Source organism: Microtus oregoni, unplaced genomic scaffold, assembly GCF_018167655.1.
Source record: "Microtus oregoni isolate MIOR12 unplaced genomic scaffold, Mior012 000022F_ref0000154, whole genome shotgun sequence".
NCBI classification, from domain to species: Eukaryota; Metazoa; Chordata; class Mammalia; order Rodentia; family Cricetidae; genus Microtus; species Microtus oregoni.
The window spans coordinates 11,682,216-11,697,297 of record NW_024543081.1 but is presented as its reverse complement, the minus strand read 5'-3'; the positions used below and the strand labels follow the sequence as shown (position 1 = coordinate 11,697,297).

The 15,082-nt window shown below is 43.5% G+C and overlaps 1 protein-coding gene across 1 annotated transcript; it reads right to left on the bottom strand.

Annotated features, from left to right (window-relative positions):
• Positions 1–5,215: 5,215 nt before the first annotated feature.
• On the bottom strand, positions 5,216–6,724 carry LOC121461453 (putative sperm motility kinase W). The gene has a single exon (XM_041672539.1). It carries the CDS (start codon positions 6,722–6,724, stop codon positions 5,216–5,218), a length of 1,509 nt encoding a protein of 502 aa, XP_041528473.1.
• Positions 6,725–15,082: the final 8,358 nt, after the last annotated feature.

The window sequence follows — 15,082 nt, the reverse complement described above, 5'->3', positions numbered from 1 at the left end:
CCAGCCAATGGTCACTTGCCTGTCAGGGGAAAAATACAGTTCTCATAAAACTCCCTACAGTGGGGCTTCTTCAGAAACACAGTAACCAGAGCTGCACACAGTGTGACTGTGTCTTTTCTGATGGTCAGGACACAAGGATAAAAATCCAGCCAACAAAACCACAGGGAACAGAGGCAGATAAAGGAGGGGAAGGAGCTCCCTTGTCTTCATGTGGGGAAATATTTCACTAGAACCAGAAACCTGAAAAAGCACACAAATTAATGTGTTCTGCTGAGATATTCCCTTGCAGACTGGTCCACAGGGTCTGCACATTCAAGGGCAGCTTGGACATGGTACTGGCTCAAGGTTCCTTCTAATGAGGATGCTGTGATGGGCCAGCCCTGGACATTTTCCCTTGAAAATTATTGTGCCCTGGGGAGAAACCTGTGGTAGATACCTTACCTCCTCTTCTGCTGGACAGAGACCCTTTATGCTGGGCACGTGGGCACCCTGCCATCTGGAATTCCTCCGATGCTCCTACTTCTGAGTCTCAGGCCACACCTGAAATCTCCACCCGTGTCTCCTGATGTCCAGAGCTCATCACTTTAAACAGGAAGGACCCGTGAGAGGGGCTCTAAGGGAATCTGAAACATGCAGCTCTCAGTCTCCACTCTCCTTACCCACTGAGCTTCCCTCTCTCCATGGCACCTCCCCTCTGTCTCTTCCATCCCATCCACATTCCTCCCTCTGCAAACTCTTTCCTGCTGCCTCTGCAGCCTCTGTCTCTCATCCTCTGGTTCCATCTCCAGCTCAACTATGTCACTTTACTTAGAAGCAGGGAGAACTGTGGGACTGGAGATTCTGATGTCAGATTTGTAAATTTACACCCATACAGGGAAACAAGTTATTGGGACAATTGCAAAAGACACATGACTGTTTCAAATATAAAAAACTGATGAAAAAATTGATGACATAACTATCTGAAGATATGGGGAAAGAGCACATGCTCAGCAGCAAGAGTCAAATTTTGACCTTTCGAGAAAGCATGTGTCTTAATATGACTGCATTTTGTGTGACAAGCAAGTCCCAAATGCCAAAGAGATCTCTCTCTGTCATATGGAAAATTTGGAGATCTGTAGGAGATGGAACAGGAATGACAGAACACTGAGGACACAGAATTAGACAGTGGTCCCCCAGGGATCGCACACAATGGGGAGGGGAATGATCACCTCTGCCCTCACAGAGTCCGGCGTGTGCTGCAGAGTCCGAGTTGTTCAGTATCAGGGCTCCGGCAGCTCTGAGATCCCCACTAGACAGCAAGGATGAAGAAGGCTCAATGGTCGAAAAACCAACCCAAACCCAGTAAAGAAATCATGGGGCATCCATGACCAAATCCAGCCGTGAAAGCCGGCACCCAAGTGGACTTTTTGTGTTGGATGAGTAGGACTGGAAGCTTCTCTCTAGGATTTGTGGTTTCTTGTACTGCCTCTAGCACTGGTGTCCATAGGGTTAAATCTCTGACTTCAGAATCCCAAGACAGGAGCCCAGTGTCTCAATGACAAACCTTGAGTCCTCAGCCATGTTCTCATGGCCCAAATGGAAAGAACTCCATCAATCACATCAGGAAACCAATCTGGACCCTGCTGATTGGTCAGTTTGAAGTCATATGACTTGTGCCAAGATTCAGGTGGAGATTCTGTGAAAACACAGTTGGTGCATAGACTTAATACTCTGTGCCTTGTTCCCAAAGATGTATCAGCAATGGCACGTGTCCCCAGCCTACTGCCTTGTGTCCACAGAAGAACTCCTGATGGCACTTCTTACCACCAGGTGTCTGTTCATGCTGGACATAGAATTCTATTTTGAAGGTTATGTTTGGACTTTGCCCCTGTTCCTAGTCCATCATGGATGAAAGAACCTTCAGTTCAGTCCTGACCCTGTCAAGATGAAAAAGCAAAGAATTGGTACGATTCTGCATCATCTGTTTGGAGGAACTTACCATTGATGCCATACAGCTGTTGAAGCCAGGCATGGCAGTGTGCATCTGTAGTGCAGCCCTCAGGAGGCAGGGGTACATGGTCGATCTCTACGAGTTTGAGATGTGTGCTCTACATAGAGAGTCTCAGGACAGCCAGGGTTATAAGTGAGATCCAGTCTCAAAACATAAATTATAAAATGTGGATTCAGGTAATTTCCCTATCTCATTTCCAGAATTCAACAGAATCCTCAACCATTTCACAGCCCTGGTTTCACTGATATGCAACAGAAACAAGACCTGACCCCAGCTGATGCCCAAAAAATGAAAGTTGCTCTTACCCCCTAAGCCTCTGCTTCTTGTTCTGTGTACGTGGGACTCACCAGATGGTCAGGGTTCTAGAACGTATGTGACATCACAAGCTGGCTGTTGTCCTGCTGGGATGATAATCAGGCCAAACCTTCAATATGAACCAGTGATAGCTAAAAAGTCAGATGGTCAGGATGGAAACCGGATGCCAAGTACAACAGAGAAGATGATTGCTCCCTTGCCACACCTCCTCGGTCTCTCAGCCTCCCATTTCTCTTCAGTCAAGCAAGTCAATGGTAACTTCCCTCTCTGTTAGGGGTGCTGACAGAGGCTACCTCATGGGATCCTTTTGTTCACGACATCAGGACCAGGCTTCAGAAACTCATCTTCTACCACAAACAGATACTTACTGTACTCAGCCTTACCTTCAGGGGATGATGTGCACACGTAGGGCACTGGATTACCCGTTGTGTTCGGTTCCCCTTGGCAGCTCAGCGAGCTGCTCCCTACCTGGAAGGTGTCCTGGAAAACAGTTCAGACCCCACACTCACCAGTCTTCACACTGCACCACTGGCTGTCATCAGGAGCTCCATGATGACCAAGGTCTCCTTGTGCACATGACCCCTGTGGTGGGCATTGGTCATAGAGAAGTCCCCTGGCTGCTGGCCTTGTGAAGGCAGAACTCAACATCAGACCTGGCATGACGTACTTACATTCCCACGTTGTAGCACAACAATGATAATGTGAGGTCTAATGTAGGTTATAAATCCCTCCATGAGAAGGGAAAATGATGTCAGATTCTTGGATCAGGCAATGGGAGGCAACATGGAAAACCTGGATGAAAGAGCCTGTGAGGACAAAGACACAGATGTCATCAGACCTGCCATAGGCCATGTCAGACAGGACCAGGGGAGGACTCCAATTATGATATAGCAGCTTTCTGTCCTGAGAAACCCTTCATCAGTAGCCCTGGTCAAGAAGGCCTTTCCAAGACCGCCTTACACTTTTCTACCTTGATACATGCCAAAACCTTCAGAGCAGAGACTTTCCCCCTCAAGGAGGCAAGAAACCAGAATTCCTACTCTGCTCTGCAGGAGATTTTTGTTCCTGGTCTTACATCTTCAAGACCCCTACCCAGCAAAACCTTCTTTTCTCCTGATTCATTTCCAGGTTAGCGACTCAGGACAGACACTAGCCCTCTCTCTGCAGGTCCTCTCACTTCCTCTTGATCCTCTCCACCTCTCTTTCCCCTGGTCCTCCCCCATTATCTCCTCTTCCCCCACTGTTTTTACGCTTCCTGCAGTTCTTCCTAAAGACAGTCAGAAAGCAGTTTGGGGGTGATGGAGAGATCACAGAGAACTGAAGCCTGAATCCTGTGTGCAAGCCTGTCCTGTCGACAGAGGCCGGCTATTAGATGCTGGAGAAGCCTGGTCCGACAGGATCCATGAGACAAGGGAGGGAGACGTTCGGTGTAGATGCTGCATGTGACTATGCAGGGATGCCCACCGACAGTGCAGGGCAGCAGGGATGCCAGCAACAGTGCAGGGCAGCAGGGAGGTGGAACTGAGACTCTATAGCGGGAAGATGGACACTGGAACCTGTAGCCCTGACATATCATCACAGGACACAGCATCTGACCTGTTCCTTCAGTTACACACCAAGACAGTGTTTCAAATAGATCATCGCACTCCCCCTCAAAAAAAAAACCCAAGGGAATAATCAAAGTCCCTCTCTAGTGACTTTGACAGACAGGAGTTACTCAGCACTGAGGAAGATGGGAATCCACTCACCAATAGGCCTCCCTTTTTCCTGCCACACCCTAGCTCAGTAGGAAAGATCAGACTGAAATTTCCAAGGCAGCATCCTACTTGTGTGCCTTGACAATGCTGGAAGCATCAGAGGAGGCTTCTCATGCTCATTGCTGGTTGTTCCTAGGCCCTCCCTATATGCTCTCAGGGGAGGTTTCTCCCTGCTCTAGCTTCTCCAGGGCCCCTGTCACAGGTCAGCACACCCATCTCTTTCATGTCATTTGTTGATAGAAGTTCCTGAGGACAGACTGTATTCCTTACTCCACACCACCTCTCATTTCCCCTTTCCTGTCTCCATCCTGTCTCCCAATTCGTCCCCTTTATCTCCTTTCACCCATCCATCTCCCTGCTCCAGAGACTCACACAGGTCTCGCTGTCCTTTCCAGAACACAGTCACAGAACAAGGGTAGAGTTATCGAGATGAGAGCAGCCCAGATTGGTATAAAGGCATGCTGGTGGTAGAGTCAGCTGTTCTACATGCAATGTGAGTGGCCTCACAAGCACAACCAAAGCTAGGGAGGTAGAGGGTCATCGGGAAGCTGTGCCTATGACCAGCTCTTTGTACAGCAGCAGTGCTGGAGCTGGAAGAAGCTGAAGGAGAAGCAAAATCACAGTTGATTCCCAGGAGCTGGAGGATGGATGCAGGAGTCTGGGGCCCTGGGTTGGAGGGACTGGCACTCTGGAGATCTGTCCTGACTTCCTTCATTAGCAGTCACTCCTCACCAGGGCTGGAATTCTATTAGGCCATTTCAATTTCCACACTTCAAAGCAGAAAGAGACAAGAAAGCACCCCTGTGAGTAACTGTGACAGAGAAATGTTGGGTGCCATAGTTCCCCTTCCAATTCCTCCATTCTGAAGCTTTGTCCTCTTAACCCAAAATCCCCTCCCTTCCTTCCCACCCTGTGGTCCACATGCTATGCTATCTGCTTCTGGCTCAGCATTACGGGTATTTACATGAACAGGAAGACATCTTAATTTCTGTGCCTTCTATGTGGGTTCAACTTGTCATCTATAAATGATATTGAAACAACACTGTGAAAATACAAGGGAGGAATCCTTCTGGGTGACCAAACCGACTGCACTCCACGTAGGTCTCCACTGTCCTCTCTTTTCCGTGAAGCCCCTGACACAGGGATTCAGGACTCACCGTGGTGTGGACAGGCGGCAGCAGCAGCAGCAGCAGCACAGTGCTCTCAGTGCCTGGGAAATTCTCTTCCTCACCAGTTTCCAGCCCCGGAATGGCCTGGATCCAGATGTTGTGGGTGCCACCTGGGACTGGTCACTGGGGATGCCTTGCTCCGTGGATGGTTCCTCTGTGAAGCCCATGTTCACAAACCCCGTGAAAGTTCCATCAAGAGTTGATTCTGGGTTGCAGAGATTGCCAGGCAGACTGTCAACAGAATTCCTGTTGTCTGCAGTGTTCTCTGGATCAGAGTTGATGACATCAGCCACAAAAGCATCTTTTTCTGGGACTGTGTTATCCGAACACGGCATCACCTCCAGGCTGCAGGATCCCTTGAGCATGGTATAGCTTCTGCACCTCCTGACACTTTCTCCCAAACCCTCTTTGCATAACTGCCTCTTCCCAGCAGGAAGAGCTGGGTCACTAGCTCTCCTCTTCAAGGCGGCTGGGAGGCTAAGGGGAGCTGCATGGGTCACATTTAACCAGGTCTTATTCAGCATATGGCTATCTCCACAGCTCAGTTGGTATTTGATGATATTCATGGTGGCTATTAAATTATTTGGCTCCCTGTGCTTTAGGGAAGAAACAATCTCTTCACAGGTATAGCCGATAGTACACATAGTCTCCACGACCCTGGGAAGGAGTTCCTTAGTGGCAGGTGGTACATGCTCTTGAATGGGGCCCAGCCATGGTCGTTCCACAAGCTGGCATATTGTTATTCTGTACCAGGTGGGGACCATGAGTAATCTCGCAATTATAATATGGCAGGGTTTTGATAAATGGTAAGGAATGGGACACATTGTGGTGGTGATGAGCCTGTGCATAGCTTCCATGGTGGTTTCTTCGTATGGAAAATGCCCTGTGACCAGGGTGTATAGGACGATGCCCAGGCTCCACATGTCACCTGCCAGTCCATCGTACGGTTTCCTTGCCAAGATCTCTGGGGCCCAATAGAGCAAGGAGCCACAGATCTCCTCCAACATCTGCCCCTCTGTGACTTCAATTGCCATACCAAAGTCACAAAGCTTTGCATTTCCTGCTGCATCGACTAGGATGTTTTCTAATTTAATGTCTCGATGTGCGATGCGTCTCTGGTGGAGGAAGTGCACTGCTGATACAACCTGCCGGAAAATTGCTCTAGCCTCTTCCTCCTTTAGACAGCCCAGCGCCCTGAGGCAGCTCTCCAGATCTTCTCCTGCCACATACTCCATGATCAGGTAAGTGGTTGTCAGTGTGTCGATCATGTGGAAAAATCGAACAATGTTCCTGTGTTCTACAGACTGAAGGATGTTCACTTCAGTGCTGATGTCAGCCACACTGTTGGTGTTTTTCTCGAGGACCTTGACAGCCACTCGTGTTTGAGTGGGCAGGTGGCAGGCCAGCTTCACCTCCCCGAACGCACCACAACCTAGGGATAGTAAGATCTTGAAATCCTCTTCAAGAGTGTCCTCTTCCATGTTGCTGGCCATGGTGTTTTGACCAATTTCAACCACTTTTTCTTGTGGGAAATTTCAGAATCATACAATGCTAAAAACAAACAAACAAACAAACAAACAAAATAATCCATTTAGTTTTAGGAAGGATGTTTATAACTTTCAGTTCTCTGTTGTGAAATCTAGATATTCTAAGCCACCTAACGATGCTATTCAGTGATATAAACATACGAGGAGCTCAAACCCTAAGCAGTAGATGAAGATTCAACGGAAATTTCAGAGTTGGAATCAGTGAAGTGGGCAAAGGAAAATCCTGAGATTGCTGAAGGAATGAGCTGGTTGTTTTCAAAACTGTGCCACAATGCAAACCCCTCACAACACTGATCAGGAGAGAGCAGATACAAATTACATTATAAAAAAAATCCATGTTGTAACTGATAGAACTATAGTCTAGAGGGCCTTTCAGTGATGTTACCGTTTTATACACCTGGAATTTAGAAAATATGTAAGGAAATTTTAGACGTGTGAATATTGAATTAAGATAAAATAAAAACACATGAACACATCAGGCATAATGAACAGGTTTGGAGTGTCAGCAAAACAGCTCCAAACAAAGCAGAGACCAATCTCAGGGAATCCCTGAATCATTCAGAACTTTCCAGAAGAATGAAGACCAGGGTTATAGAACATACTTCCAGAAAGAGAAAGCAAAGGAAGGCATTAAAACTCATTCCTGTGCCAGTGTTACCCTGATTGTACAATCAAATAAACTCAATGAACAGAGCAAGTGGAGGCTCCTTTCCTTGATGAACATAGATGTGGACTCTTTAATGAGACTCCTCGATACTGCACAGCCATCTCAGCAACACACTAAAGGGTCAGAATGGCCTCACCCAGGAGCTGAAGTAACATTTGTAACAAACTAATTGATCAACACCACAGCATAGACGGAAACTCTGGGGTCCACACTCAGCACGGGGAATAGTGAACGGTTGTGTTATAAGCAAAGAGCTAACACTAGATATAGTTTTCCCTGAAACAAAGCTGGTCCACAAACAGAAGTAGGATCTCCTTTGTCTCTTCGATCCCTTCTGGGTCATGAGGAAGGTAGGGGTTGAGCTTTTGTAAAGTCATAGTATATGTAACAAAGATGTGGTGGGGACACCAAAATAGTGCAGGGAAATATGATCAAAGTACAAGTAGGCATGTGTGGAATCTGAATCATGCAATTGCTCATTTGTAATATAATATATATATATATTAGTGAAATGTATATTATACTTATATAATTGTGATTATAATAAGGTATAATAAATTTTTAACTAGTACACTTATATATTATAGTATAATTAACATATATTATTATAGACAGTGTTTATAAATATTATAATATATAGCAATATATTACACCTAACATATTGTATACTATATATCATATAATTACAGTACCATAATTATATATTTAATATTATATAACATGTAGGATGCCATATAATTTATGTATATAGCATATAGTATGCAATATGTAGTATAGTTACTACCTCTAATAAATAGGAAAATGTGTTTTACACAAGAAAAGAGAAACCAAAGGGAAATAAAAGACTGACTTTTCAAAAATCAAATTGGGTAATAGTCAATGATTAAAGAGATAATATAAGAATAAAATACCCCTGGGAAAAAAAAGCAAAAAAAATAATATAATCTTAATGTTTCTTGTTATGCCATGTTCAGTTGCTATCCCTAGGGAGCCTGCTCTTTTCTTAAGGGAAACTGAGGAACAATGAATCAGGCAGAGAAAGGGGGTTGGGGACAACTGGGAGGAGTGAAGAGAGAAGATGATACAGTCAGAATGTACTGTAGGAAGGAAGAATAAATAAAATGCAAAAGGGAAAAGCATAAATATAAATATAAAGCAACAAACATAACCCCAGGATATAAACCAACAAACTGGAAACCATCTTCTACAATCTCAACAACAGCAGTGCGCCGCGTCTAGTTCAGTAGTCCAGAAAACCAAGGAAAGGACACTTTCAAACTCTTTTCACATAGGAAGGATTACTCTAATTTTCAACCCATATAAGACATTTGAAAAAGATTCTAGTATCAGGCAATGTCCTTGACTGACAGACTGGAAAATCCTGAATGAGAGTAATAGATAGCTCACATCAGTTCAACACCATATTAATAAGTCCGTACTTCATGATCAAGATGTCCTTAACCAGGAACACTAAGGATTAGTCCACAGGTACAAATTGTCAAAGAGCATAGCACACTAAGTCCTGTAATCAGACATCAATGGAATGAAATGCCTAGTTGAGGAAAAAGCTTGGAACTAGAGAAAGTTATTACAAATATATCAATTCCACAAACAAGTTAATTCTACAAAAAAAAGTTTCCCATAGATTTTGTTTCCCACAGAACATGAGCAGGCAGGGGGAGAGCCTTTGTATAATGGGAAGTACTTGTCAAATTCAAAGGGTGGGGAAGTAAAATATAGCAGATAAACATGATTAAAATAGAGCACAGACAGATATCAAAATCATTATCAAATTCCTCATCCTATACAGTTAATGTAGATCACTAAATTTATTAAAAAAAAAACAGAAGAACGTAGACAAAAATGACCAAGAAAAGAAGTTGATAAAAGAAAACTAAGTTGAAAGGAAGAAAAAGGACTTATAGAAAAAAATTAAAATCCAAACCAATAATGTAAATAAATGCCAAATACCAAAAGCCCAAACTGAAAATTGGGAGACAAACTCACTATGTCCAGTTACAATAGGTTGGGGAAAAGACCAAGTATAGGAGAAAAAATGGAGTCCAGCAGCTCTCTCACCAACCAACCGATTCTCTGAAGTACAGACACAACCAGTACAGGAAGTGCCTTTTATTGGCTAATATCAAGAACTCCTTGTGATGTCACATGCAATGGACCAATCAAAGCTCGGTTAAAAAAAAACAAACAGTTGTTTTTTGAAAAATATTTCAGTTCACATTCTTGCCCCGCGGGACAAATGCCCTTAGCAGAGAGGGCTGCTCTCCATCCCCAACCCACCCGTTACTCTCCCAGGAGTCAAGATAGAGTCATTGCTGTCACAGTCACACATTGACCATATTGCTCTCACCCACCCCTGAATAAAATCAATGAGCTTTTCAAGTAGCCTAAATTCCAGATCCCATCCTCTGACATGTAGCTTAGGTCTCATATTAACCAAGCCTGTTTCCTGATATTGCAGCAACTCCCTTTCTCATAGAAACCTTGAAATCCATTGAGACATACTTTGTTGGGTTGGAAAAAAACTTCAAATACCCACTGAGTATCAATCATTACAACATTTTGTCTCAAGGGAAGATATGCCCTAGCTACACTGTCTTTCTATAACCTCTGGCCATTTTCACTCTGACCTGCTAAAAAAAAAGAAAATACATCAATAAAGGAGTGAAATAATAAATCAAAACAAAAATAAGTCTAGGAAATAAAGCTAGACAAAACACTATGAAATAATTGAGCATCATTAAAGACTTTTCAGTGACCAAGACAATTCACTGATGGATTCTATAATCTTAACTTAAATAGCAATGTTCTTCAAATATTTCAGTAGCCTATCATCATGAGGGAAGTAATATTTTCAAATTTTTTCATAAAAGATGCATTACCCTTATTTTCAAACCAAGTAAATAAAACTTAAAAAGAGCACAGTATCATAATGTAATTGAATAACACAGATTAGAAAATACTTAATGAGAGATAATTCTTAATGAGAGATAGTTCACACCAAGTTTAATACCACATAAAGAAGACCATACTTTATGTTCAAGATGTCTTCACACACACAACTGACACACGGTATAGAATACATACAACATTATAGGTAATTCCTATAATCAGACATCAAATGAATGAAATGCCTTTTCAGGAAAAACTTGGGACTAGAGAAAGTGTTACCTCAAATATTCCAGTTCCACAAACACAAGAGTCATATTTTGTTTCTTAGGGGTTATGAAGAAGCAGGGGGAACAACCTTTCTCCATTTGGAAGTTCTTGTCACACTCAAAGGGTGGGTAAGTGAAATAGAGCAGGTAAATATGATCAAAATCCAATACACACAGATACGGGAAGTCATGGTCAAATTCCTCATCAAAACCAGTTAATATGTACACTAAATATGTAAATCACACAAAACATGAGGAAAATGATAAAGAAAAGACGTTAATAAAAAGAAAATTGGGTGAAATGAGAAAAAAAGAACTTAAAGGCAAAACCAAAGTGAAAACCATTGAGGTAAATAAATGAATAAATAGATACCAAATGACAAAAGCCCAGACTGAATCCCGGGAAATATTCTCTCTACGTCGAGATCCTCCAGGTTTTGTAAAGTCCAAATCTAGGAGAAACAACTGAATCCAACTGCTCATCCCACAGACCCAACTGCTTCTCTGAAGAACAGGGACAAATCCCAATCTTAGGTGGTGCCCTGCTATTGGCTGATGTCTAGCTTACCTCACATAGAATCCATGTGATGTCACATGCAGCGGTCCAATCAGGGCTTGGCAAAGGTCCAGAGTGACTTTTAAATATTTTTTCTCATATATTCTTGTCTCCAGCCACTATATTGTGAGTTTGAGGCCAGACTGGTCTACAAGAAGGAGTTCCAGGACAGGTTCTAAAACTACAGCGAAACCCTGTCGTGAAAAATCAAAAAACAACAAATAAAAAGGAGGTAGAGATTATGTAACCTCAGTTTTATAGAAGCATGAGTCAACGTAATGGGAGCACTAATGGCATGGACATGAGCAGGGAAGTACAGTTAGTTCTGTGGCATTGTCATCTCAATGTCCTCCTGACATGTCCCTGCCTCTCCACTGAGCATCAGTGCAATCTTAAGCGTGCTTCTATAGTCAGCCAGTGTCCACTCACATTTTAGGTGACATGACAGAGAGAGGTAAAAAGTGGTTCAACCTAGTTCCACAACCCAAGCCCATCTCAATCCATAACAATTTTGTTGTGAGTTCTCTGTGGATTTCAGCATGAAAGACCTGACATGACAGATTGTGGGACCTTCCATAGATCACCCCCTAAATGACCCTGTCCTGTCCACTTACTCTCTCCAGCAGAACATTTCTTCCTCCTCTTCCTCCATGTCTGTACAGCCCTCATCCTGGAGTCTGTTTATGCAGACAGCCATGCTGCTGCGTTCCCCAAGTCTGGCATCAGGGTATCTACCTGTATGGGTTTCTTATGCCTCCAGCTCCTGTGATGCAACCTAGAACCATCATGCATTGCTTCCTCTCAGAAGCACCAGCATTCTCCACAGCAGACTCCCCTGTTCTCTTCTTGGCTTCCACAGTACTTGGGGTCAAAGTTCACTGCCTGGACAAATCTCTTGTCTCTAAGCCCAATGACTGTCGAATAGTTCTCCTTTTCTTTTAACAGAAAGAACAGCAAGCAAGGCTGGACTCCAGGGACCAACTGACCATAACATCCAGATTGGCACCATCCCACATGTATGTCTTTGGGACTTGATGGCATCCCTGTTACATGCCACAACATTATACAATAGCTAAGTGCTCAGCCATCGTTCTCGAGTGACTTATCCGAACCAAGGGCTCTGATAAAGGTTAAACCAAAAGGCAAGGTCTTTTATTGTTATTGCTGTGTGAATAAAGTGGCTGTCTTCTTCTGTAGATTTTCTCTGTACCTGACTCCTTTTTCTGTTATATATTTGGGAATTGATTCCCATGATTCAGAGCTGTTTCATGAAAACAGTTTCCCACTGCCAGGCCTTCATTCCTCTCTCCTAGGTAAACGCGGATCTGCCTTCCTACAGTTATCTTTACAGCAGGCACTTGGTCAGTGCTTAGGGTTCAGGAGAGCATTCCATTTAAGATATCTACACATCTCCAACAAAACAGAATCACTGCCTGTCCAAGCTGCTGCTCTTCTTTTTCACCACTTAAAAGATTCCTAACTCTTGATGCTCACTTTCACCTCAGTTTACTGGTGATCTTAATTCATGAAATTTACTGCTTTAAGTGTTTTACTCTTAAGCCCAATTCATAATTTTACTGAAAACAAAATTTTTAGCTCTTACTAACCACTTAAAAATATCCTTCCCTGATGGAGGAAGGTCATTGGTTAATTAATAAAGGAACTGCTTGGCTTGATAGGTTAGAATATAGGTGGGTGGAGAAACAGAACAGAATGCTGGGAGGAAGAGAAAGTGAGCTCAGATGCCATGCCGCTGCTCTCCAGGGCAGACACGATGAAGCTCAGACCCAGGATGGACGTATGCTAGAATCTTCCCGGTAAGCGCACCTCATGGTGCTACACACATTAATAGAAATGGGCCAAGCAGTGTTTATATGAATACAGTTTGTGTGTCGTTATTTTGGGGCATAAGCTAGCCAGGCGGCCGTGAGCTGGGTGGCAGGAACGCATCCCCGCAGCTCCTTCTACACTTCCCCTCTAGAATTCTCTGATGATTTAATTCCTTTCTAACTAACATTCTCCATTTCTAACTAACATGTCCAAGTTCACTGGACATGTACTAGCCACTCCTACCTTTGAGCTGCCAGCCACAGATCTCTCTCCCTCTGTCTCTCTCTGTCTCTCTGTGTTTATGTGTGTGTGTCTGTGTGTGTGTGTGCGTGTGTGTGTGTGTGTGTGTGAGTGTGTCTGTGTGAGAGAAAACTCTTCTCTGATTTTTTTTATTTGTTTGTTTGTTTTTTTTTTTTGTTTTTTCGAGACAGGGTTTCTCTGTGGTTTTGGAGCCTGTCCTGGAACTAGCTCTTGTAGACCAGGCTGGTCTCGAACTCTTCTCTGATTTTTATGGGCAACAGAATTCCAGTCCTGGAACCTGATAAGCCTGGGAAATTGTTTTTTATAAGGGTACATGTGACTGGGAATGTTTGTAACGATTAGAACAAGGAGGAAGAGGGATGAAAAAAGAAAAGAATAAAAAAAAACATGGACAGACATCCTATTGTAAGTAAATTTCTTACCCTTTATAATTCTAGACACCTTTTACCTTATTGTGGTATCTTTAATTGAACCCTGAGAGGGATCCGAGGAGCTGGACTTGTAGGGACCCTATGACATCCCAATCCACCGTCCCACAGAAGGATACCAGGTGACACTAGATCTTCATACTACTGTGGAAACTCGAAAATTCCTATACTTATGGAATTTTATAATCATTTCTGAAAATCTAAACATCTCAGTGTCTTATCAAATAGCAATGGGGGCAGTTGTGATGTTTTTCCTGGTGGGAACAGGTGTGTTGGGAGATAAAGGCTTTCACACTACAGTCAGGGACTAGTTAAGACTCAAGACGAAGTTTACATCCAAAGAGGTGATACTTGGGAGCACACTTTCCTTTTCAAAGTTATTTTTTCTGTAGCCTTTCCTTTCTCATTCTTCCCTCTTTCATCTGTATGACTTTACTCAACAGTCAGAGGACACCACAGTGAGATGCAGAACCATGAAAATTTCCATAAAAGCTGTGGGGCAGCCATGATGGAGAACCACTGATCAGGGCCCAGAGAGAACTGGAGCATTAATACACAACGGAACAGAGTCAGGGTGGGGCCACAGAACCCGGCTGCAGGTTCAGCTGAAAGAGACAAAAAGGGTTTCCACCCCCAGCTATATAAGCATAGCCCATCCTAAAGATCAACTAAAGAATGACTCAGTTGACCATTGACATGGCAAGAAATGTCACCCAGGGAGTCTGCCACATAAGGGATTGGGATGTTGAAAAGACCTTTGGTTCAGATATAATTGCACCTGAGGGGGTTGTGATTATTATTATTATTAATCACTTTATTTTTCATAGATGTAAACTGTCTATGTGTTGTACGATGTTTTACAGTCTTGGCTTTTTGAGGGGTCTACCACCCGGTCCCCAAATAAACCATACACTGAGGCTTATTTGTACTAATGACTTCCCGACCTTAGCTTGACTTGTTTCTTGTCAACTTTTCTTTGAAACAATAAAGAAAACAATCTTTTTTCACTATACATAGCAATCCAAGTTTCCACTCCCTCCCTTTCTCCCATTCCCTTCTCTTACTCTGATCTCATCCCCCATCCACTCATCAGAAGTCACATTGCTTTGGGGAAGGTCCAAGTCTCTCCCTACCATATCGAGGCTGAGAAAGGTATCCATCCAAAGAGAATAGGTTCCCAAAAAGCCAGTACAAGCAGTAGGGATAAATCCTGGTGCCACTGCCAGTTGCCCCTCAGTCTACCCCAGCCATGCAACTGTCAACAACATTCAGAGGGATTAGCTTGTCCATTCCCAGTCCAGCTGGTGTTGGTGAGCTCCCATTAGCTCAGGTAGACTGTTTCAGTGGGTGAACCCGTCATGGTCTTGACATCTTTGCTCATATTCT